Source organism: Babylonia areolata, chromosome 21 (genome assembly GCF_041734735.1).
Source record: "Babylonia areolata isolate BAREFJ2019XMU chromosome 21, ASM4173473v1, whole genome shotgun sequence".
In the NCBI taxonomy this organism is placed as follows: Eukaryota; Metazoa; Mollusca; class Gastropoda; order Neogastropoda; family Buccinidae; genus Babylonia; species Babylonia areolata.
Genome location: NC_134896.1, coordinates 46,875,549 through 46,899,174, shown reverse-complemented (window position 1 = coordinate 46,899,174; position 23,626 = coordinate 46,875,549). Strand labels below are relative to the sequence as shown.

General features: G+C 41.1%; 2 protein-coding genes across 2 annotated transcripts in view; both read left to right on the top strand.

The window, feature by feature from the left end:
• Window positions 1-591: 591 nt before the first annotated feature.
• On the top strand, window positions 592-14,295 carry LOC143296073 (DNA replication licensing factor mcm5-A-like). Its single transcript, XM_076607827.1, has 16 exons — window positions 592-759; window positions 3,023-3,149; window positions 3,595-3,723; window positions 4,114-4,286; window positions 4,920-5,075; window positions 5,639-5,720; window positions 6,038-6,294; window positions 7,058-7,169; window positions 7,672-7,740; window positions 8,607-8,747; window positions 9,092-9,268; window positions 10,146-10,261; window positions 11,554-11,682; window positions 12,395-12,537; window positions 13,181-13,308; window positions 14,107-14,295. Exons 1-16 carry the CDS (start codon window positions 605-607, stop codon window positions 14,206-14,208), a joined length of 2,196 nt encoding a protein of 731 aa, XP_076463942.1. The 5' UTR covers window positions 592-604; the 3' UTR covers window positions 14,209-14,295.
• Window positions 14,296-22,190: 7,895 nt separating this feature from the next.
• LOC143296197 (uncharacterized) overlaps window positions 22,191-23,626 on the top strand; it is a 19,491-nt gene continuing 18,055 nt past the window's right edge. The window contains exon 1 of the mRNA XM_076608010.1: window positions 22,191-22,480. Coding sequence (XP_076464125.1) covers window positions 22,473-22,480 — 8 coding nt within the window. The 5' untranslated portion in view covers window positions 22,191-22,472. The remainder of the gene's footprint in view (window positions 22,481-23,626) is intronic.

Here is a 23,626-nt window from a genome sequence, read left to right as displayed (position 1 = left end):
CTGGCACAATGGCGAGTACTCGCACTCACTAAACAGTGACATTCATGATCATACAATATTGTATTGGTCTTTGATGGCACTGATTGAAAGATGTACAAGCTCTGTTTATGGGGTCAATAATCCTACTCCTTTGCACCTGTCGCCTCTTTCAAAAGAATGCATGTATCTTCTTGTAGTGCAGACTGCACCCGATGGAGTCGCACACATTCCGCGTCACACATTGGTCGCGTCCCCTCTTCTCTCTTCTTCCCGCGTCTCCAAGAAAAACGGTCTGCTTCTGAGGGGAGACTAATCTTTCAGTCACCGAAACGGGTCAGTGTGCATAAATTAAGTTCCGTTATATTCCGACTAATTAATTTAGTTGGATGGAAATCAAGCAGGCATTTTGATGACCACATTCCAAAGTAGTTTGTTGTTTTGTAATCAAAAATTCACGAACTGAGACGCCCATTATTTTCGAAATTGAAAAATAAACATATCCGTTAGTTTCCGTCTGGCATGCCGTTCAATTTCGCCACAGCTTCGGCAATGTTCGTTCTGTTCGGTTTCCCGCGGCCGGGAACTTTCCCGCCACTGTTCGTCCAACTGCACAAAGGCGATAAACATGGAGGGATTTGACGATGCTGGTATTTTTTACAGCGACAGCTTTCAAGCTGAAGGACAGACAGATGGAAATCAGATCGATCGTGTTCATGTGAAGTCCAAATTCAAAGAGTTCATCCGGCAGTTTCATGAGGGGAACTTTTCTTACAGATACAGGTTGGTAAAAACGAACGAAGATTGGTCAGTCATGGCGATCGCAATTCGGCGACGATTTCTTTCCAGCTCAAGACAACGCTAACTTGGTGTTGCTGAGTGAGTCATGCTCTTGTGCATGAGAAGGCTCTCATCGATTGATCAGGCCTGTTACGTAAGAGCAATGCATTTTCAAAGTGTCTGTCGGTTCTGATACGCAGAAGCATCTTCGTTGCCAATCAGATATGATGTTCACTGCAGTTTGACATAACCTTGCTAAGTAGTGAATAATGTGAGAACTATACGTGATGAAGCAGTTTGGCTGCCACATTGATGCGGATGACCATTTTCTCTGCCAGTTAAAATCCTGTTTGGTGTCACAAACTCCTCCTATTGATTTTAGCGATTGAGTCATTTTGCTGCTTCCTTTCATAGTTTCTAGCTTCTCCAGTGTGTGGTTTGTGAGTGTGTGCGAGATTTGTGTGTGTGTGTGTGCGCGTGTGTAGCTCTTGCTGGCGCGTTGGGCATCATGATGTAGTACATTATCGCAGAGGTAATAAATTTGTAGCATCTGTATGCTGACAGTGAAATGATGATGATAACGTATGCTTATTTTATTCATTAGCATGGATTGGAATCTAAATGTAGCATTGGTCCAGAAATCCATGTGCATACATGGGTTATTATACTGACACAGCAAACAAAAATTGTAATCTGGCATCTGATTTGTACAAGAAACTGAAATATTTCAGTTACACTAATAACACAACACAGGCAGATTAACAGTATTTAATGTTATCCCTCTTTGATGAGAAAAATGTGAATGACAAAATACTGGAATTTACTACCAACACAAAATCTGCATGTAAAAAAAAATCTAGCAGAATATAAAATATTGTTGACATCAGTTCAAAGATTTTTTTTCTTCAGCAATGACTATTTTTTTTATATGAGATTTGACTTTTAGTCATGCAAAACTATACATTGACTTGACATGTAGTGAGAAGGATTTGCTGAAGACTACCTGTGAGATCCTGAATCTCACTTTGTCATGTCAAAAAATTAAAGAATCAGAAACGAAAGGATCTCAAAAGATCATGTCAGTGAGATAGGGACACTTGATTAAAGACAAAGTTTTTACATTGTATCTTTTTACATATGACTGAGTAATGATGTTGAAATCGGTGATTTATAAGAAATATTTTTAAGAAGAGTGCAAGCATTTCTCTAATTTCAAGAAACATGAAATAGGAAAAAAGGAAATCGCTGCATCAAAATTGGACTTGTTTTGTTATGTATTGCAATTAGTTGTATTGAAAATAGTACTACAAATTTTATTTATTTATTTATTTTGCTTTGTCTTTTTTGTTATGTCCATCAGTCTCAGAATTGTCGGATATTTTAACTCTTGCTGTCGGATCACGTTTTATCAGTAGTTTAACATTCTTTTGAGGTATGTTGAGAGGACTTCTTATAACATAAAACAGGCCCCTAACTATGTAAAGGATGCACTACGCAATGAATGGGCCCATGAGACATTCTGAAAATATATAGTACAAACATTTAAAAAAAAACAAAAAAAAACCAACCTTAAACGAGTTATGATCTTGTGTGGCCGTTACTTGCGGTCTCTAAGGATTGTCTGCTGTGAAAAAGTTATTTCCCTTGACTAATATGTCCAGAAGCTCCCAATATATGTATTTATTCATTTATGTCTTCATGTCAATTGTCCATGTGTTATAAAAATGGGAAAATAAAAAAAGCTTTAAAAAAAAAAAAATGTCCAGAAGCTTAGACTGTTAGTGTTATGTTTAGAAGGCATACCAGCCTTTGTGTATTGAAACACAGATCTGATTATTCTAGAAAATGCTGCATTGGACGAGAGTGACACTCTGAAGGCAGTCTTGATCCCCTTAGAATTATGATAAATATAAGTGTCAAAGACTTATTTTTTACGCATCACTAGTAGATTTAGAAGCCCTGGTTGAGTGCGAATGGGACAGCCAAGTTCATGTGACCATGACTCAGAAATGTTTAAGACAGCAAGTGTTTTCCCCATTGTTATGAAATATTGACAGATGTAAGTGTTAATCATTAGTGGTAAGTGTTAATCATTAATGATTGGAGTTGAACACTTTTTTTTTTAATCTACCAGAATGACAACATTTGGAATTTCATGGTGGGACTGGTTTATGTTCACTATTTAGTGTAAGAAAGAGATGATGATGGTGATATTGAGTCAAAATGGTGCTTTTGCAGATGCAGTCTTTTATGTGTGTGTTGCCAGGGATCAGCTAAAACGGCAGTACAACCTGAGGCAGTTCTATCTGGAAGTGCAGTTGGATGATGTCACCAGTTTCGATGAACAGTTGGCAGAAAACCTTGCCAAAATGCCTGCCGAATATCTGCCTTTGGTAAGTTTGCTGAATCCAAGTTGTATGACCAATTTCTGTAATTTTGTCAAGCTAGTGAAAGCAGTAATGAAGAAATGGGATGCCTTGACTTTCAAAGTAAAGTGTGTAATCCATGTTGATGCAGCGCTTTAGTCTCCGAGAGAATTTAGGCCTGCCAGAGAAAAACTTCTTTTTGTTTGATCAGAAAAGATGTGCCAGGTATGTCACCATGCAGGTTTCTGACCCAAGAGGTATTAAAGGGAAACAACTCTTAATCATAGCAGACTACCCAAGCAATAGACTGAGGCTCCATTCTAAGATTTCCACTCTTTTTATGTGTTCTAGAAAATTTCCTATTGTCGTAGGGACCTTATCCAAGAACATGCAGTGCATTCTTTCCGTTTTTATAGAATCAGGGACGCATATTTTTTGAGTGATTAGAAGCCCTGTTGTGTATGTTCTTCAGTTTGAGGAGGCCGCCAAGGATGTGGCGGACGAGGTGACCCGACCTCGACCAGATGGTGAGGATGATGTGGAAGACATTCAGGTGACCCTGTGCTCCGGCTCCAGTGCCTGTGGGCTGAGAGAGCTGAAGGTCAGTGTCGGAATGGCTGCGTCTGGTTAGCTGGAAAGATGTTAGCATGGCCAAAGCTGAAGGAATTCTCATGTCAAAAAGAGAGTTATTTGCATTTTTGTGAAAGAGGGATTCATCTTTCTGAAGCTTTAAAATGAGAACTTGTGGATTTACCTTTCCCTACAAATTTGCATTTTTGCTTTTTAAAGTGTGGTGGTGTCTCCATCACCTTGCACTTTCTTGAGACGGGAATGAAATTAGAAGTGTTAAGGGTGGGTTTTTTTTTTGCAGGTGGTTGGATTGGAAATTCTAGTATAATCGAATAATGATTTGATTTGATCTACATTTGCAAAATACAGGAATTCAGACTTGAAATGACTGACAAGGGACTTGGGTGTGGATGATTTACAGTCAGACCAGATGTCACGGCTGGTGAAGATCCCTGGCATCGTGATCTCCTCGTCGGGCGTGAAGTCCAAAGCCACACGCCTGGCCATCCAGTGTCGGGGCTGCAGCAACGTGCTGAGCAACATCCACGTCAGGCCGGGCCTGGAGGGCTACGCACTGCCTCGTAAATGCAACAGGTAGATCATTGAGGCAGCTGTCTTGTTCTCAGTGTTTGGGGGTGAAGTCCATAATGCATTGTCTTGGGTGTCCCTGTAAATTTCAAGGAGGTACCTTCAAACAGTTGCATATTGAATTGAAACTGCCTTGGTTCAAGTTGTCTCTGTGTTTATTACTCATAGATTATTATACATGATGTACATTCTGTATTCTGATGTACTCTCTGTTAAACGGAAAGTATTCCTTCATGAATGAAGCTTAGAAGATAGCAGATTTCGTGAGATTTTTGTTTTTTTTTTTTCTTTTTTGCATCCAAACTCAAAATTCTTGCTTTTGAGTAAATTTGAAAAATAAGATCGTTATATAATTGGCAGTATTGTCAGGGTTCATACAGTCTTGGTTTTTAGAAAAGTCTTGGAATTTTGATAAAACTTTGACCAGTATCAATTAGGCTTCAAACAAAATGTGACAAAAAATTAACATTAGGTATATCTGGCAGTTTGTATCATCAGCAGCCTAGCTCACAACTTCTAGACACAGCTTGGTTCTGTGTTTTTGGTATTGGAAATTTTCAGTCTGGTGTGGGAAAAGGGTTGTGTTTGTTGACGTGTGGAAACTCTGCATGGTGCTCTGTGTGTGTGTGTGTGTGTCAGTGAGCTGCCTGGACGTCCTAAGTGCCCCGTGGACCCCTACTTCATCATGCCAGACAAGTGTCGCTGTGTGGACTTCCAGATCCTCAAGCTGCAGGAGGCGCCAGAGGACGTGCCCAATGGGGAAATGCCGCGTCACATGACCCTCTACTGTGACAGGTGGGTCAGGTCACATCCTGGGAACAAATGGGATTGGGAAGCTGTTACAATTCTACTACATTCTTCGTTCGTGGGCTGCAACTACCATGTTCACTCGTTTGTAGACGAGTGGGCTTTTACATATATGACTGTTTTTACCCCCACCATGTAGGCAGCCATACTCTGTTTTCCGGGTTACCATCTACCACAGTGATTTGTTATGTATATATTTTTACCTCATGACACGGTGATTTGTTAGATACATGATGACTTGGGTGCAAACTTGATGATGCAGGGTCCTTTTCACACAAGAGAAATATCGCATGGAATTTTTAGCCATTTTCATTTTAAGGGCAAATTGGTAGTCCAAAAGAACCTTTATCCAAGTAAACTTTGATTTGTTTTCTTGTGACTTGCGTGTCATAAAGAGAAAAAGTGAAATTCTGATTCCATAAGTAACCCCTCTTCTGATAGTTCTGTTTGATATAGACCTGTAGATGTATAGACCTGTTGATGATGGAATTATATCAAAGTATTTAGAGGAACCACAGAAGCACTTAGTGTTGTGTTTTTTTTCTGTGCAGGTACCTCTGTGATCGCGTGGTGCCAGGAAACCGAGTGACAGTGATTGGAATTTATTCCATCAAAAAGATGTCAAAGCCATCAGTAAGTACCACTATATGCGTGTGTGCATTTATTTCTTTGTGTGTGTGTGTGTGTTAATTTAAACAAAATTGAGGGTGCAGAGATAAGAAGCTCTAGTTCATACTGGCACTTGAATAGTTGTGAACATTTTTCGTTGAGAGATAAAAAAAAAAAAAACAACAAAAAAACAGTGTGCTCTTTTCTAGGGGTTTTTTTATTTATTTTTTTAATTTATTTTTATTTTTATTTTTTATAATATTGTTGTTTTTATTTTGTATTGTTTTATTATTATTTTTTAATATTGACATTTTACCTTTTTTTCTTTCTGATCATTTCAGAAAAACCCACGAGAGAAGGTGAATGTGGGCATACGACAGCCGTATTTCCGGGTGGTGGGCATTCAGGTGGAGACGGAGGGGGCGGGCCACGCCACCCAGGCCACCCTGACGCCCACTGAAGAAGAGGAGTTCCGGCGCCTGGCTGCGTCCCCCAACATCTATGAGAGGCTGGCCAAGAGCGTGGCGCCCTCCATCTATGGCAGCCTGGACATCAAGAAGGCCATCGCCTGTCTCCTCTTTGGAGGATCACGGAAAAGGTGGGACAGACCGGGATGTCGATTGCTTTTAATAATTTATTTTATTTTATTTTGTTTTGTTTTGTGTTAATTTTTTTGTGGCCTCAGTTGCATGCAGGTCATTGAGCACCCCCCCCCCCCCCCCTTTTTTTTGTTGTTGCTTTTTTGTGTGTGCTTCACATGCCTCCTTCATTGCCCCCATCCCCAACTTGGGTCAAGTACAGGGAGTTTCATTCAATTACTTTCTGTTTTTATTTTTTGTGATTTTTTTTTCTAACACTATTAAATGGGTTGTCTGCAGGGGAAAACAAGGGAGAACACTTTGTCCGGAGTCAGTTATACCAAAGACCTGTGTTCAACATGCACTTAGCGCACATAAAAGCACTTGGGGCCGCTGAAGGGTTGTCCTACGCAAAATAATAGAAAAGTCTACTGATTGTAAATCATCTGCATTCAAAGACGTGAAAAAAAAAAAGCTAAAATAGGGTGGCACTACACTATGGTAATGTTGTCCCCTCAGGGAGAGAAGCCTGAATGTCACACACGGAAGTCCGCTGGACTGAATAGTACTGTAATACAATACAGTTCGACATGGGTTGTATTTAATGTTTTTGTTGCATGGACAAATATGGACTTGGAATTGTATTTCTTTGTGTGTGTAACAGATGACAGAATGTTATTACATTAGTGTGTGTGGAACAGATACACTATTCATTTACACCTTTATGCGTTTGTAAAGATCAAGATGACAGTTTATGTTAGTGTGTGTGGTGGTGTGGAACAGATTACCTGATGGTCTGACCCGGCGAGGAGACATCAACCTGCTGTTGCTGGGAGACCCTGGAACAGCTAAAAGTCAGCTGCTCAAGTTCGTGGAGAGGTGCTCACCAATTGGGGTCAGTGTGTTTAACAGTGCAGGAGTAGGAGTAGACTTGGCAGGTACATTGTTGTAATAGCGCAGGTGTAGGGTAAAATTTGCAACTAGCACTGATGTGATATGTTTGGTATGGATTGTTGAATAGTATTACTGAATTCTATGTGTTTATATTTTATGAAAAATATATGGCCACATGTTTATATCAATTTAAAAAAAAAATCACTAGTAGATCAGAAGAGAATTATCAGTCTTCAGTTATTAATGTTAAAATATAAATAACCATTTTGCTGTGAGAAATCATATGTGCACAAATTCAGGTAAGAGATGCACATTGCTATAAACACTACATTCATTCAAATTTGGGTGTATGGGGAGTTGAAATTTTCTGAAGTTTGTCAGGATACCCTTCCTACCCCAACCCCTATCCATTCTGCCCTCTCTTTCCTTTGAGATTTGATACATATTGTTAAGGTGTACATGAATCAGTGGCTCTCACTTGCCTTGTGTTTGTGTGTGGACAGGTGTACACATCAGGAAAAGGCAGCAGCGCTGCGGGTCTGACGGCGTCTGTGAACCGAGATCCTCAGACAGTGAGTGCCTGTGTTGTGCCTTTGTTTCCAGTGTCAAACATTGCTGCTGTGCTTTCACAGGTAGCCCACACGCCTGGAGAGGGACAGGGTGAAACACACTGTTTAATTACACATACTTAACCGTGACCCAACTAGTGCAGACTCCGGCAGGGGTCTGACATTCCTGCCTGTGCAAACTATGCGGAGAAAATGAAACTACGGCCGATAACCTCCCGGAAGTAGGTAACCTCCCCTTTGTCCCGCTGGCTAGCGCCCTCTTTTTCCGGCAGCCATTATGACTCCTGTCCTGTGCGACAGGGACAGGGTGAAACACACTGTTCGATGTCATATATTGTAGCATGTCAAACTGATGCAAACTAGGCCTATCAGTTTGCCCTGCTTGGCCAAATTTCATGCAGCTGACAGTGAAAAGACACCTGCCCATGTCAGGTCTCCTCTTGTTTGCACTGCATCACTGGCTGAAGATACGGAAGAGTGCCACTTTGAAAGTTTGTGATATCAGGTCTGATTGACAAAGCTCTCAGATCAAAAACAAGTTGTAAAATGTTAGAGATAGATAAAGAGAAGAATGATGTTCCAAAACAACAAAGAATTTGACATTTTTGCAACTTTGGATTACTACTGGATTACTACCAACACCCGTCTGACAACTATGTTCATGTATTAATGAAGAATCAAATGATATTGCTTGTAGCTTAGCCAGCTGTGTTATGTAAAGAGGAAAATGTGACAACTATGTTCATGTATTAATGAAGAATCAAATGATATTGCTTGTAGCTTAGCCAGCTGTGTTATGTAAAGAGGAAATGATGACAACCAGCATGCTGTGGCATCAGTGATTCAGTGTGTGCTGTGTGTGTCGACAGCGTAACTTTGTGATGGAGGGGGGTGCCATGGTGCTGGCTGACGGAGGGGTGGTGTGTATCGACGAGTTTGACAAGATGAGGCAGGACGACCGTGTGGCCATTCACGAGGCCATGGAACAGCAGACCATCTCTATCGCCAAGGTGAGGAGGCACTGTCTGAAAACATTAGTGAATCGAGACAAAAGAAATCATGTTGAACCATGTTGCTGCCAAGTTCATAAAAGAAAAACCACCAAACTAAGACTGGAGATAGGTTTAAGTTTCAGTGGCTTAGTTGAGGATTGTGTCGCATCCATTAGCTTGAAGACTTTGTGATGAATGCTTTCAATGAACTGAGTCAGCAGGATTGCCGTGTGTCATAGCAATATATTATATGAATTATAAATGTTGGGTGAATAATGTAGCCAGGAATATGAGGAGTGAAAGGCAGTTGGTGATGCACATGCAAGCTGCACAGATTTCAGACTGTGTCCCTCTCTCTGCAGGCAGGAATCACGACGACCCTGAATTCACGTTGCTCCGTGCTGGCTGCAGCCAACAGTGTGTTTGGGCGGTGGGACGACACCAAAGGCGAGGAGAACATTGACTTCATGCCCACCATCTTGTCACGTTTTGACATGATCTTCATTGTAAAAGACGAACACGACGAAAATCGGGATATGGTGAGTCAGCCTGGTGGCATTTTTGGTAGGACTTGAGGTTGGGGGGTGACCATGTGTTGTTTCATGAACAGTGGTAGCATGTGATGGTAATAATGTTGTAAATACTGTACAGTGACCCACTGGTGCAGACTCACTGAGAGTCTAGTTTCTGTTCTGTGCAAACTACTACCCCGCCAGTGAATCAACAATGGAAGACTCAAGTCATGAGGGACATGTTCACTTTAAAAGATCTGAAATGTTCTGACTAAAATAAAAATTGTGATGTCTTGATTGGCCTATGGAAACTCTTGTGTATGAGTTCACTCCAGTGGTATGTTTTCAGTCAAAGTAAGCATTGATAGGTGCATGCACAAGAGGATTAATGCATGCATTGTCAAAATTGTTTTGTCAGTTCTGTAGACTTTGCACATTCCTTTCTTTGCTGATTTGTAGTCAAGTTGAGAGAGCACAGGCTGAAAGGTCTTGATGTTCCATTTAAATAATTGTTAAAATAACAGCATTGTAAACATTTTTGTTCTTAGGGAAAGGGCAAGAAGATGTGTTGAATTTAAACATGGGAATTAATCAAGAGAGAGTACCCTGAACACATTTTAGAAGCTGTTCTTTATAGTAAGGTCCCCAAATGTATTGGAAAACTTGGATTGAGTACAAGACTAAAGCTCCTAAAAGTCACAACACCTAAAACATTCAGTGGAGATAATCTAATCTTCCATGTCTACAGATATGCAGACTTGTTAGTGCCTGAACTACGCCCAAGTGTGCATGCCAGCAGTATGTCTGCCCACATGGCAGGGTAAATTCTTGCTCATGAAAGCCCACTGCTGCAGGATACTATTTTGTTCTGTTGTGCAATGGTTTGTGTTTTTGTGTTGTGCAGACGCTAGCCAAGCATGTGATGAACGTTCACCTCAACGCAGTGCAGACATTGGACGAAACACCAGAAGGAGAAATCCCTCTCAACACTCTGAAAAAATTCATCTCCTTTGTCAGATCGTGAGTAGCAGCAGTTATAGTGTGTTGTTGACCTGTTTCGGAAGGCGAAGCCATTGGGATTTGTGTTCAAAATTGGAGAATTGAACAAATCGATACACAAGATCAGTTTTTGTTTCAGTTTGTCTCTTTCACCTATTAGAAATAAATTGGTGAGCTGTTTTGAAATGCCAACATTGAAATTAATTTGAAAAGGAAATGATTTCAAGTTGCTTTGATAATTTTTTGATATAATTGAGTAGGGAGAGCCCCAGAACAATATATATATAATTATATACGATATAAAATTATATATATATATATATGTACAAAAAAAAAGAATGGAAATTGTATAGAAAGGTTAAATCCAAATGATTAAAAAAAAACCGAATGGAAATGGTATAGAAAGGAGGTTAAATCCAGCACTGGTGAACTAGCACTGACACAAGGAAGTGCTGTTTGCCTTCATGCGTGATTCACTGTCCAGTTTGGGAACCTGGGGGGGATGTGAACCTGGATTGTAGTCACTTGTTGACTGAATGCCAAAGTAAGAAAAATAGCAGAAATCAGGATGCATAGAGTTTCTTGGGTTCATACAGTCACGAAAATCTGGAAAAGATCCATTTTCAGTGTCAGAGAAAGCTCTGAGGGGGGAAATATGTTTTGCCCTGCAGGGTCCAGAAAAAGTCTTTGAATTTTGATAAAAACCATTGAAACAGTGCATAACAATCAAAATTGAACTTCGATACCAAATATCTGTTGATTTATTTCAACAGCGGTGTAGTAATTTTTTCCTATTTGGCTTAGCTTTGTGTTTGGTATGGACAATTATCAGTGTGGTCTGGGAAAAGCATGCAATTTGGTTTTTGTATTTGTATTTCTTTTTATCAAACAGATTTCTCTGTGTGAAATTCAGGCTGCTCTCCCCAGGGAGAGCGCATCGCTACACTACAGCGCCACCCATTTTTTTGTATTTTTTCCTGCGTGCAGTTTTTTTTTGTTTTTCTTATTGAAGTGGATTTTTCTACATAATTTTGCTAGGTACAACCCTTTTTTTGCCATGGGTTCTTTTACGTGCGCTAAGTGCATGCTGCACACGGGACCTTGGTTTATCGTCTCATCACTATGACTAGCGTCCAGACCACCACTCAGGGTCTAGTGGAGGGGGAGAAAATGTCGGTGGCTGAGCCGTGCTTCGAAACAGCGCACTCAGATTCTCTGGTTTCCTAGGTGGATGCAATATGTCTAGGATATCACTCCAGAAGTTTGGGTCACTTCTGTGCATATTCTGTTGACTTTAATCTACCTGTTTGCAGGAAATGTGGTCCTCGCCTGTCCCCGGAATCTGCAGAGAAGTTGAAAAACCGCTACGTTCTGATGAGGAACGACGCTGGAGAGTACGAACGGGAGACGGGGAAGAGGGTCAGCATTCCTATCACTGTCAGGTGAGAGAAGTCTTGGTTCCCCTCTCCCCACCCCCAGAGGACTATATATCCTTTTCCTTGTTGTTTTTTAACAGTTCTGTAAGCAGTTGCTAATCATAGTTTCAGATAGTCATTCTGGGGAAGATCTTGTTTCCTGGTTGAAAAACTGCCACAAGTTTAAACTTTTTTTTTTTTTTTTTTTTTTTTTTTTTTTTTTTTTAGGTGGGTTTACAAACAAGTCCCATGTCTAAGAAATGTTGTATAAAGGAAAGAGTGGGCTGCTTTGTGCTAGGAAGTGCTTTTTTCTCATTATTATTTGTTTTTTCTTTCAAATTGAGCGCCCAGGTTGATAGTATCAGGTTGGTAGTATCTGTTGGTTAGTCGACCTCAGAATTAAGTGTGTAAACATTTTTAAGTGGAATCGTTCTGTTTTTTGTTGGGGTTTTTTGTTGTTGTTTTTTTGTGTGTTTTTTTTTTAATTGTTATTGGGACTCATTTTTAAATCATTTAATTTATTTGAAAGATATATATATTAAATGTATGAATGTATGGAGATTCGGAATATGAGTTTATATTTGTAATATATATATATATATATATATGATTGCATGGAGATTCAGAATATGACTATAAAAAATAAATACATATTGAATGTATGGAGATTTCAGAATATGACCATAGAAAAGGAAATGCCTCCTTGTCCTAATGAAGTCCCTGTTTGTCGACATGACAGGCAGCTGGAAGCCATCATCCGCATTGCAGAGTCCCAGGCCAAGATGAGGCTGACTGCCTTCACCACAGAGGCCGACGTGGACGAAGCGCTTCGCCTGTTCCAGGTGTCCACTCTGGACGCTGCCACCTCCGGCAGTCTGGCAGGTAGGTGGTCCTGGTGGTAATTCTGGCACAGTGCTGAACCTCTGTGAGAGATAAAAGCCCTAAGTGCTTCACACAGGCTGCCTACATTGGCAGAGCGGACTTGACAGCTGCGTTAAGGTGCTCGTTTGTTTCTTGTGTCGTTCAGTCATGCTCGTGCACACACATACACACAAGTGGATTTTACAGCTGAATTTTACCAGGGATAACTATCTTGTTTGTGTTGGTGTAACGGAATTATTTTTTACTTAAATCCATAGAAAATTGTCACTGACAACACATGTACAAAGCGATTTGTTACAGTTTGTTCTTTTGCATGTGCAAAGTGCATGTTGCACATGGAATGTGGGTTTATTGTCTCAACCGAATCACTAGCATTAGAACCGCATATAGGCAACATGCTGTGTTTTTTTTGGTTGTTTTTTTTTTTTAACGTGGCTTTCCGTTAACATTTGTTTTCTCCTCACATTCTCCATTAATAATATGATGAAAGAATTTAGGGAAGGGGCAGATAAATCTTGTGAAAACTGTATTTATTTCTTTTGCTATTTTGGTGACTTTTGAAGAAAAAGTTTTAAACAGATCTTGTTTGTTTGGTTTTTAATGATGTACAAAGATCTCATTATTGTGACTTGTGTCATGACAGGTGCTGAGGGCTTTACCACTCAGGAGGATCAAGAGCTCATCTCGCGTATAGAGAAGCAGATTAAACGTCGCTTTGTCATTGGTTCCCAGGTCTCTGAACACGCTATGATCCAGGATTTTGCCAGACAGGTGAGTTCTCCGTCTTCTGTATCAGACTTGAAAAAATAATGCATGTAGAGTTTATTTCCAGAATCCTTAATGATCTTTGGACTTTCATAAGCTTTCCAATGTTCTCAACTGGCTGTGATTATTGCTTTTAGAATGTACAGGCTTTCCAATGTTGTCACCTGGTTAGGATCAACGCAGGATTATTACATTGATAATTTGTAGGCTTTTCAGTGTTGTCAGTTGATAAGGTTTATTGTGTTGAAATTTTGAAGTTTTTCATTTCTTTCAACTGGTAAGTATTAACACAGGATTTTTGTGTTGAAAATTTATAAGTTTTTCAATGTTGTCAGCTGTTTAGGATTATTGTGTAGTAGCTTTCTTACATTATTCCGTGAGAAGTGACGTCCAGCACAGCTGTTCAGTGTCGTGTGAGAGAATAGGGGGCAATAAGCTTCTCTTCATCATCAAAAATATCTTCAGAATCACTGTACGTATATTCTTCATCTCTATCTGCAACATACATTTTTCCGTTAGCACATCCAGTGTTTATAAAACATTGGAAAGAGTCTGAGACTGTTGTGGCTTTGCCATTTTGAAGAAGACCCATTTCAATTCTCAGGACAAAAAAAGCAACAACCCATGGGCAAGTCAGTAGTTACCCCACCCCCCACACCCCCCCATCCCTCTAAATTAGGTTCAAATGTTTGATGAAATACTTCTTCCATTAGCCTAAAAGAGATAGGTGTCTGAGAGCTGGAAATTTAATGGAAGAGGCAGTGGGAGGAGAAAATGACGTGTCTGCTGTCGGTGTGCTGACAGAAATACCCAGAGAGGGCGGTGCAGAAGGTGTTGGCACTGATGCTGCGTCGCGGAGAGATCCAGCACCGCATGCAGCGCAAGCTGCTCTACAGAGTCAAGTGAAGTAGTGTGGTTCTGCAGCAGTGGAGGGAAGGAACATTGGACTTACAGCTCCTGTGTTGTTGTTTTTTTGGGGGGGGGTTTCTTTTTCTTTTTTTGTTCCTCCCCCACCACTACCACATCCCCGCCCCTCCCCCCCACAATGTTCCTAAAACTTTACTTAAGGAATAAGACTGAAACACATTTGGCTTGCATGGTTTTCTATGCATCATGTGGTTTGTGTGTGGACATTGGTTTCTGTTCATGACGGGTTTTGTGTTTTTTTTGTTTCCCCCCCCCCCCCATTCTGTTGACATTATGTCTTTGTCAGGTAGCTCTGTTGTTGGACAGGTTTTGTTGATTTAGTATCTCTTATTGTCTGATCATGTGGTTCAGTCTTGTGTATTGTATGAAGGCTGCTTTCCTTCATATTAAGTTCACAGGATTTTTAAGAAAATTAAATAATTAATGAAAAGTGTTTGCATGTATTGCCTGAAATGTTTCTTCTTTGACCTCCCTTTGCGTGTGAGTGTGTGAGAGAATGGGGCAAACCTGTGTGAATCTCCAAAAGATGCGCAAGAGAGGAGTGCTTGTATTCTGCCCACTTAGAATGTGCTGGTGTGGGATAGGGTTCTTTTGAGCACAAGTTTTTTGAAATGTAATTCTGATTTCGGCCTTACTGTTCACATACACACACACACACCTTTTCCACCTGAACAATTGCTATGTTCTGAAGCGATTCAGAATGCAAGAGCTTACATGGTGGCGGTGGATGGAAGTGTAGCAAGGCCAGAAATTCAGATTTGTGTTTATAAATCTTTGTGATCGACATCCATAGTGTTGTCCTGTGATATTAGCTTTTGGGAGGTCAGAGAGAAGACATTTTCTTTGAAAGTGAGCAGTCTTTTTCCTGTCCTTGGGATGGAGAAGAAATGATTTGTATACCTGTTGGAATGTGATGTATGAGTGCTCAGGCATTGTAATGTGATGTATGACTTTTGTAAACAATAGTTAACTACCTTTTATTAAAATTAATGTATAATAATACATGTGAGCACCAACTTTCTACAAGTCATCCACCATGGGATGCCAGGGGTCTTGTATTTGTATTTCTCTTTTTATCTCAACAGATTTCTCTGTGTGAAATTGGGGAGAGCGCATCGCTACACAACGGTGCCACCCATTTTTTGTATTTTTTCATGCGTGCAGTTTTATTTGTTTTTCCTACCGAAGTGGATTTTTCTACAGAATTTTGCCAGGAACAACCCTTTTGTTGCCGTGGGTTCTCTTACGTGCGCTAAGTACATGCTGCACACGGGATCTCAGTTTATCGTCTCATCCGAATGACTAAAAACGACGGAAGGTGAGGACTGGGCCCCGCCTTCCTGTGCCAAGGACTACGGGCAATTGTATGTGTCTCTTCGATAATGAGAATAATTGAGAGAAGTTTTGTTGTTGTATTTTGTATTTGTATTTCTCTTTTTATAGTGTAAATAGCATCCCCTCTGGAAATTCTGTGCTAAAGAAAAATGTCCTCTTTTCTATTGCTCTTATATTTCTGCCCCTTTTTTTTTTCTTTTTTTTTTCTCTCTTCCTCCTCCTCCTTCCCCCCCCCCCCCCCCCCCTTTCACTGTTGTTTCCATTTTCTGCCTTCCCAGTCCATTCCCCTTTTGTTGTTTTGATCAAGCCTTGACACTTTTCCCGCCGTCTACGATGCTCCGTCTTTACTGTTTGCTCTGGCAATTAGGTTTGAGATTGTAAACTCTGGGATAGGCTCAAGCTATCCATTCTGCAGTGTTTTTTGCCTATATAGCCTTTTTTTAGTAAGTTTTTTGTTTGTCGTTTCTTTTTTTCTTTCTTTTTTTTTTGCGATTTTTTGCAGTATGGAGATGATAAATTAAGCAGAAGGGTTGATGTCTTCGGCACAGCCAAGTCCCTTAGGAGCTAAATCGCTGTGTCATGGACTTTTTTGGGGGGGGGGGGGTCTTTGTGGTTTTTTTTTTTTTTTTTTTTTTTTTTTTTTTTTTTTTTTTAAACGCTTTCACCGCCAAGCTCACATTTATGCACAGGCGTGGTAGAGGACCCATGTCACTGAAAGGTGACCATTCATTGGTCTGTTATCCATGAACCTACTGCTCTTAATGTTCAGTGGTAGGATAGGCCATATTTTCTATACATCGCACGGTGCTTCGTTCTCACACCTTCTTACAGACTCGTAACAACAGGAACCTCACTTCTTGTTGATGTTTCATTTACTAATGCGAAAACTGAACTGACTCTGACAGGCTAACAACATGGTTCGAAATCGAGTGAGGACATACCGAAAACGAGGCTCGAGGTCGAGGTCACCGGAAGTGACTATTTCGATCGCGAAACACACGAAATACATGATACCGTGACATCTCCCCCTTTAGGTTGATAAACCGAAATGGACAATAAAACTTGAATTGAAATTAATGTTCATTTGATCAATTTCGATAATGTCTATGTGTAGCGGGATGGCTTCTTGATGATGCATCCTCTTCGTGTCGTTGTCACTTGTGGTGTAGCCGCTGGCTGGTCCTTAGGCTCATCGGGCTGGGATGTGGAGCTGACCCCGAATGAGTGATGTCTATGGCTCGCCTCAGCATCATGCTGGATGGGCCAGTTGCACTGAACAGGTTGAGTCTGCTTCTGCCGCCTTGGAGTTGGCTGACTCCGCAAAGGAAGGACGGGATCAGTGTTGGGTACAGTGGGTTGGTTCATGGGGACAATTGGGATTTGGATTGGTTGAGGTAAGGGTCTGGATGTCCTCATGAGGTGGCACCTGTTACGCCGGTACAGCCCTTTGGATGACTGTATCTCGTATGATCGAGGCGCACTCTGCTTGATGACTGTGGCAGGATTGCCCCACTCCTTCTCGTTGTCCAACTTCTGAAGGACGACGTCACCGGGAAGTAGCTCTGGTAGCTCTTTAGTGCCGTGATGACGGTCAAAGTTAAGCTTAGTGGAGAGCTTGCTTCTGGTGTCTCTGTCTCTTATAGTCTCTTTGTTCACAGTACGTGGCTCAAGAGTTGCTGGAAGACATGGGAGTGTGGTTCTCAGGTTTCTGCCGTAAGCTAACATAGCCGGACTTTCTCCTGTTGGTGTTGTTGGAGTGGATCAGGAGGGCAAGGGCTGGATCATCTTGACTTAGAATCTTCTTAGCCTCCTTGACTGCTCGTTCAGCTCGACCGTTGGCTTGGGAATGGTACGGACTAGTAGTCCTATGAGAAAACTGCCAGGAATCTGCAAAACCCTGGAACTCCTTGGAAGTAAATTGTCTCCCATTATCTGTGATGATCAACTCAGGTATTCCGTGTCTAGAGATAATGTTCTTCATGCTGTTGATCATGGTCTCTGATGTCTGTTGTCTGAGATGTGCAATCTCGATGAATCGTGAATAGAAGTCATAGAGTACGAGGTAGTGTTGAGCCTTGAACTCAAACAGGTCACACGACACCTTTTGAAAGGGACGTTCTGGTAGCTCAGTCATCACTAGTGGTTCTAATGGCTGTGACGGTCTCTTTACCTCGCATGTACGACAGTTATTCACAATGTTCTTGATCTCTTGGCTTATCCCAGGCCACCAAACTGATGATTTGGCTCTTTCGCGACACTTCGCGATACCCTGGTGTCCATGGTGAATCTTCTCTAAGATTTCTTTCTGCATGGCTGCTGGAATCACGATTCTTGTTCCTCACAAAAGCAATCCCTTGTACACGCTGAATTCTCCACGGTGCTCATGGAACTTGTGTAGCTCTGGTCGCAGGTTCTGGCGATACTTGGGCCAGCCTGAAGCAGTTTGCTGTAGAGCTTCACTCAGGATTGGGTCTTTCTGGCTCTCTCGGGCTATTTTGTCGAGTCGCTCGTCAGAGATTGGCCAGGATGAGGCGATTCCGTCGACATGAGCGTCCACGTCTGCTGTCGAAAAACCTTCCTCCATCTCCTCCTCGACGGGACTTCTCGATAGGGCGTCCGCAACTACCAGGTTCTTGCCTGGAGTATGTACTGCTTTCAAGTTGAATCTCGGGAATCTGATCAACATCCTGGCATCTTGGAGGGGTCTTGTGTAGATCTTTCGAGTTGATCAGAGGGACCAGTGGTTTATGATCTGTCTGAAGAGTAAAGTTTGGAAGCCCTATCAGGTAACGTGAGAACTTTTCGCACGTCCAGACTGCCGCAAGACACTCTTTTTCTATTTGCGCGTATCCTCTTTCTGCTGATGTGAGAGTTCTTGAGCAAAAAGCAATTGGTTTCAGCTGCCCTTCATGGTCTTGTAGGAGAACACCTCCAATACCGTAGCTCGAGGCGTCTGCACTCACGATCGTCGCTCTGGACAAGTCGTAGTGGGCCAATGTTGGTGCTGATGTCAAAAGTTCTTTGGCTTTTGTCATCGCTAGTCCCTGTGGTTCACCCCAGTGCCAAGCTGCATCTTTTTCCAGTAGCTCTGTGACAGGCTTCAGAACTGAAGACGAGTTTGGTAGGAAGCGACCTAGGAAGTTGAACATTCCTAACACTCTCCTCAGCTCCTCGCGAAACACACGAAATACATGATACCGTGACACACGGGGAATCCCCAGCTATTCATAGCCACTGTCTTTTCTGTGTTTATACCACAAGGGAATTTTTTTACTCTGACTGGCGGTGAAAGGGTTAATGGATGTGTGAGTTTTGTGTTGGCACTGATGAGCATTTGTGTGTTGGGCAGTTCTGATATGGTCCTGTGTGGTCGGCTGGACTAAAAGCATCAATAAACAAATCTCCCAGTTCAATTTGAAAATAGTGTATGCCATTGCTTATTGTGTGTATGTTTTTGCCAGGGGATTGGATTCGTTTGGGTTGATGTTATGGGGGTCTTCTGTTTTGTCTGTTGGTTGTTTGTATGTTTCAAAGGAGAAACGTTCATGTGTAAATCAATGTTTTATTTTGAAATGGAAGTTTAGTGTGTTATTTGATGATACTTTGAATAAAGCAAGTTCATTTTCATGCTGATTTTTTTTATCCCAGTTAAAGTGGCTTTGTCTTTTTCTCTGTGTGTGTATTCATGTCTCTTCTCTCGCCGTCTCTCACACCCTGGTGAACTACATGTCACAGATAATAATACTTGGGCTGTGGATTATCTCTTCTCTGTACTTCAGTTAATAATATCTATGAAATAAAAAAAAAAAGGAGGGGTAGGGAGGGGGGGGGTTGAAGAGTTCCTTCCCAGAAATTTTAGGGAAATAAAAACGTTCCTTCTAAAATCCATGAAAATAATGGGGAAAGTAAAAGAAAATTCCAAATCCAGAAAGCCCTAGAAGATGAAACATTGCCTTCATCTCTCAGCCTTTTCAAGGCAAAGGTCACAACAGTGTACTGTAATTCCATGAAAGGTTTGGAAGGAAATCTGGGTAATTAAGCTGTGATGAAATAATCAGCGCTTTAGGTGGGGGGGGGGGGGGGGGTCAGGGAAAACTTCAAAGGGCAGTACATTTTTGGGTAACATATGGGGGGGTGGGGGGGGGGAGAACTATTATCTCCAAGGACAGCATGATCGACCTGATCATCTCGAGCATATCCACTTGTGGCAGGTGAGAACTTGTGCAAAATATTCCATGAACGAAGTTCGTGTTCGGCCAGTGAATGGATTTAGGTGGGGAGGCCCCTCCAGTGTGAACACGGCGTGCTGGTGGCAGCATTCCCAGTGACAAGCACTAGAGCAATCATGTAACACACTTGAACGTACACACACAACCCTGTCTCCTCGAAACTACAACCAAATATCTCTCCAAACTGATACCGTAAACCCTGTCATGTGCACATATACCATGGAGCGAGAACAAAATGGCCTCGGTTAGTTGACTCGTTACAAATTAATGAACCAGAATGTCATTTTTTCTGTCCATCAACCACTCCCTGTCCCTCGCCTTCCCTCTTCATGCCACCAATTTCGGAATCCGCACACACGTTCCGTGTCCGTGCACAGACATACACAAGCGCGTGTAAACACATGCGCACAGCCTTCGCGCTCCTTTACTCACACATGCACATACACACTCACAAGTGTCCCTTGTTACAAAATTTGTAAAATCAGAATTATTTGTAAAGCATAGAAAATACATATTTGTGGATTGATCAGTTTTCCATTAAACGGAAGAGCTTCCCTCCCTTGGAAGCGCCAAGAACCGTACAGCGTATGTATAGGCCATTTGCGGGCTACGGGAACGCGAAAATGAGTAAAGATGGATTTTGTTGAATACATAGTTGTGAGAATAAAGTTTATTTCCATGATTGGGCCTGTTTGTAAATTCGGGGTTTTTGATACAAAACTGTGAGAGGGCGTATCTTACAGGATGGAAAAAAAAAGAAGAAAAAAACACACAAAAACTGGGTCAAGTATTTAGTTTGTTCGGATTTGTGTGTTTGTCTTTCAGTAAGTCCGTGTCCGTGTGTGTAGTTTTTGTTGTTGTTTTCTGTTTGTTTTACCCTGTGACGGTCGATTAATACCAGGCTCCTGCATAAGTAAAAATTTGGTGGTATAAAATTGAATACAAGATTACTGTGATATCTTTTCATTTTCTTTTTTCAAAAAAATCTTTGCACCCTTAACTGAACCTGTCACTGTGGTCAGTTTCCAGTTGTCAAAAAAATGCCGACTGATCCATATGTACGCTACGCCAAATCTGTTTAGATATTAGAAAATAAATGGATAAAAACGACAGAGATAGGATGAGAAGCCTGACCTTCGTATAAACCCGAATGTGCTGGTCAAGCCGTGAGTGGGCAGAAAAATAATAATTCGAAGGTGTGTTGGTGTGAGCTAGCGAACCAAACAATTTATATATAATATGTATCTGATGCAGTGCTGTTGTACAAAACGTGTAAACCAAAAAAGTGAATAAAATGAATGAATAAGTCAACAGTGAATTTGGATTGTGATTGAGCATATCCAGAATCTTGAATATAAGCAGGCCTGCCTGAATGAACTGGACAGGCAGACAAGACTTGCCCATTCGAAACTTCACAATGGGCGAGGATTATTGACTACTTGACTTATTCCATTTGACGATAAGACAGTGTACTGTCCCGTGGATATAGATAGACAGCATCCTATGGACTGAACAGGGAGTACAACGACTGAATGGATTAACGATCGACCGACTGCCTTGCGAACGCTAACACAGCGGAACTAACCATTACGTAAAGCTGGCGAACAATTCGTGCGTTTTTCGGTGTTTTTCGCGAAATCAATAATATGGGACAAGCGCGTGCTCTAAATTACACTACTGATTTATCACTGCCTTATATACAGTATTATATTATCACATGTTATAAGTGAAGTCTGTGACCTTTTTTTTTTTTTTTCTTTTGTTTTGTTTTGTTTGTTTGTTTTGTTTGTTTAACAAAATAGGTGTTGGTTTTCATCTTTGTTTCATTCATTTTAAACACACACACACACGCACGCACACACACACACACACACACACACACACACACACACACTGAACACCACTTTCAAAATACTTAGTATATGATTATCTGATGTAGGGTCCAGGCATGAAACAACCTCTCTCCCTCTCCACCCCTACCCCCGTCCCCCCCCCCCTCCAGGAGAGGAGAAAACGTTGAACATTCAAACCGAAACAACAAAACTATGATCAACAGCAACAATCTAAACACATAAACAAGTGTAAAGTAATGCTTTTAATGTACTGGCAACGAATTACAAAATCAACTGATAACGGATTTTATTCTAGCACACCAGACACGAGGTTGAATATATTAAAACTATATTACACAAATACGTGAATAACACAACTTCTTTTCATCCACAAAGTTCAGTCCTTCGGGCACGTTTAAATCTACGCAACTGGAAATCGTATGGTCACATGAAAAGTGACTGTGCGAAAAGGTTGATCGTTTTCAAGACGTTCGAGGGGGAAAAAATAGTTACTATACCGCCTGAAATGACCTATACATGCTTCTCTGGTATTTAAACGATGCATGCTGGCAAATATGCATTTGACCATCGCCACCGCTACGAACAACTTATGTAATGGACCACTGATGTGAAACTGACGAAACAAGACCAAGACTACCGTTGCAGCGAAAAAGGCGAACGGTATAGGGCGCAAGCCAGTAGATCGTTATCGAACACAACTCATCCGAAACTAGTTCGACACTGACTTAGAGAAAATACCGAAAGGTCGTTCATCTCAGTCAGAAAGTGTTTGTTGTTTTTTGTGTGTGTTTTTTTTTTTCTCGTCAGAGCAAAGTCACCCGACTGTATGGCAGGGTAAGTTCAATTGATGTTTGTGTACTCTTCTTGTTAGTGTGTTTATAATATATATATATATATTTTTTTTTCTTTTTTTTTCTTTTTTTTTCCTATAATAAATTTATTGTAGTAACTGTGTATGCAGTTTGAAAGATTCGTTGTGAAATTTGGACCGCTCAACTTCGCCATAGCACTGACAGTGTGTCAGCAGGCTGGTTTGTTCAGCGCTCCAATGAATAATAAGTGACTGTTTCGCGTCCAGTGGTTAACGCGGGTTCATTTATCTTTGGTGAAGGTTTGATAATAATAATAATAATAATAATAATAATGGATACTTATATAACACACTATCTAGAAACCTGCTCTAGAGTGCACTGGCTGGAAGGTTTGCCGCACACGTACGAATGCGTGGCCTTGTATATTGCTGTGACTTGTCTTGTTATGCTTTGGCATTAATATCATACAAGTCGGCTGACCTTTTAGATAGTACGTAAGAAAGACGCGAAGGGTCAGGAAAGAGTTAAACGTACCCTTTCCTTTCTAATGAGCGATTAACATGTTAGAGTCACACTGTGTTAACTTTTCGACAGCGGCGGACAGACAGTTGGAACCTGTACTAGTAAGGCCAAGAATCACCCAGAGGAGGCTATGTATAAATGCGTTTTCACTGGAAGTGACATTAAAAAAAGAAAAATAGAAAGAAAAAATGTATGAATATAATATTATTTATATAATATTACACACACACACACACACACACACACACACACACACACACACACACACACACACACACACACACACACACAAATTGTGCTGTGTGCGGCAGACGAAAATGCACTTGAAAATAAGTTCGATAGTCTCCTGTTTGTTGACGGACCTTCGTAAAAACACATAATTATGCACAAACTGAGTAAAACTTTAATCCAACGTCACAGTTTATTACGTCACAGCTTACAGTCAAAAGCATGACTCAATGTCAGTGTTGCATCTCAGTTATGTCACCAGTCCATCGGACACGGACACCTGTTACAACTGAGAAATGATGGGGTTTTGCAATAATTGTTTCCAGTCATTTTCCAGCGTTTTATGAGGAAAAATAACTCAAGGAAAATATATCAAATAAGTTACAAGCGTTTAAAAGATAACATATGTAGCATATGG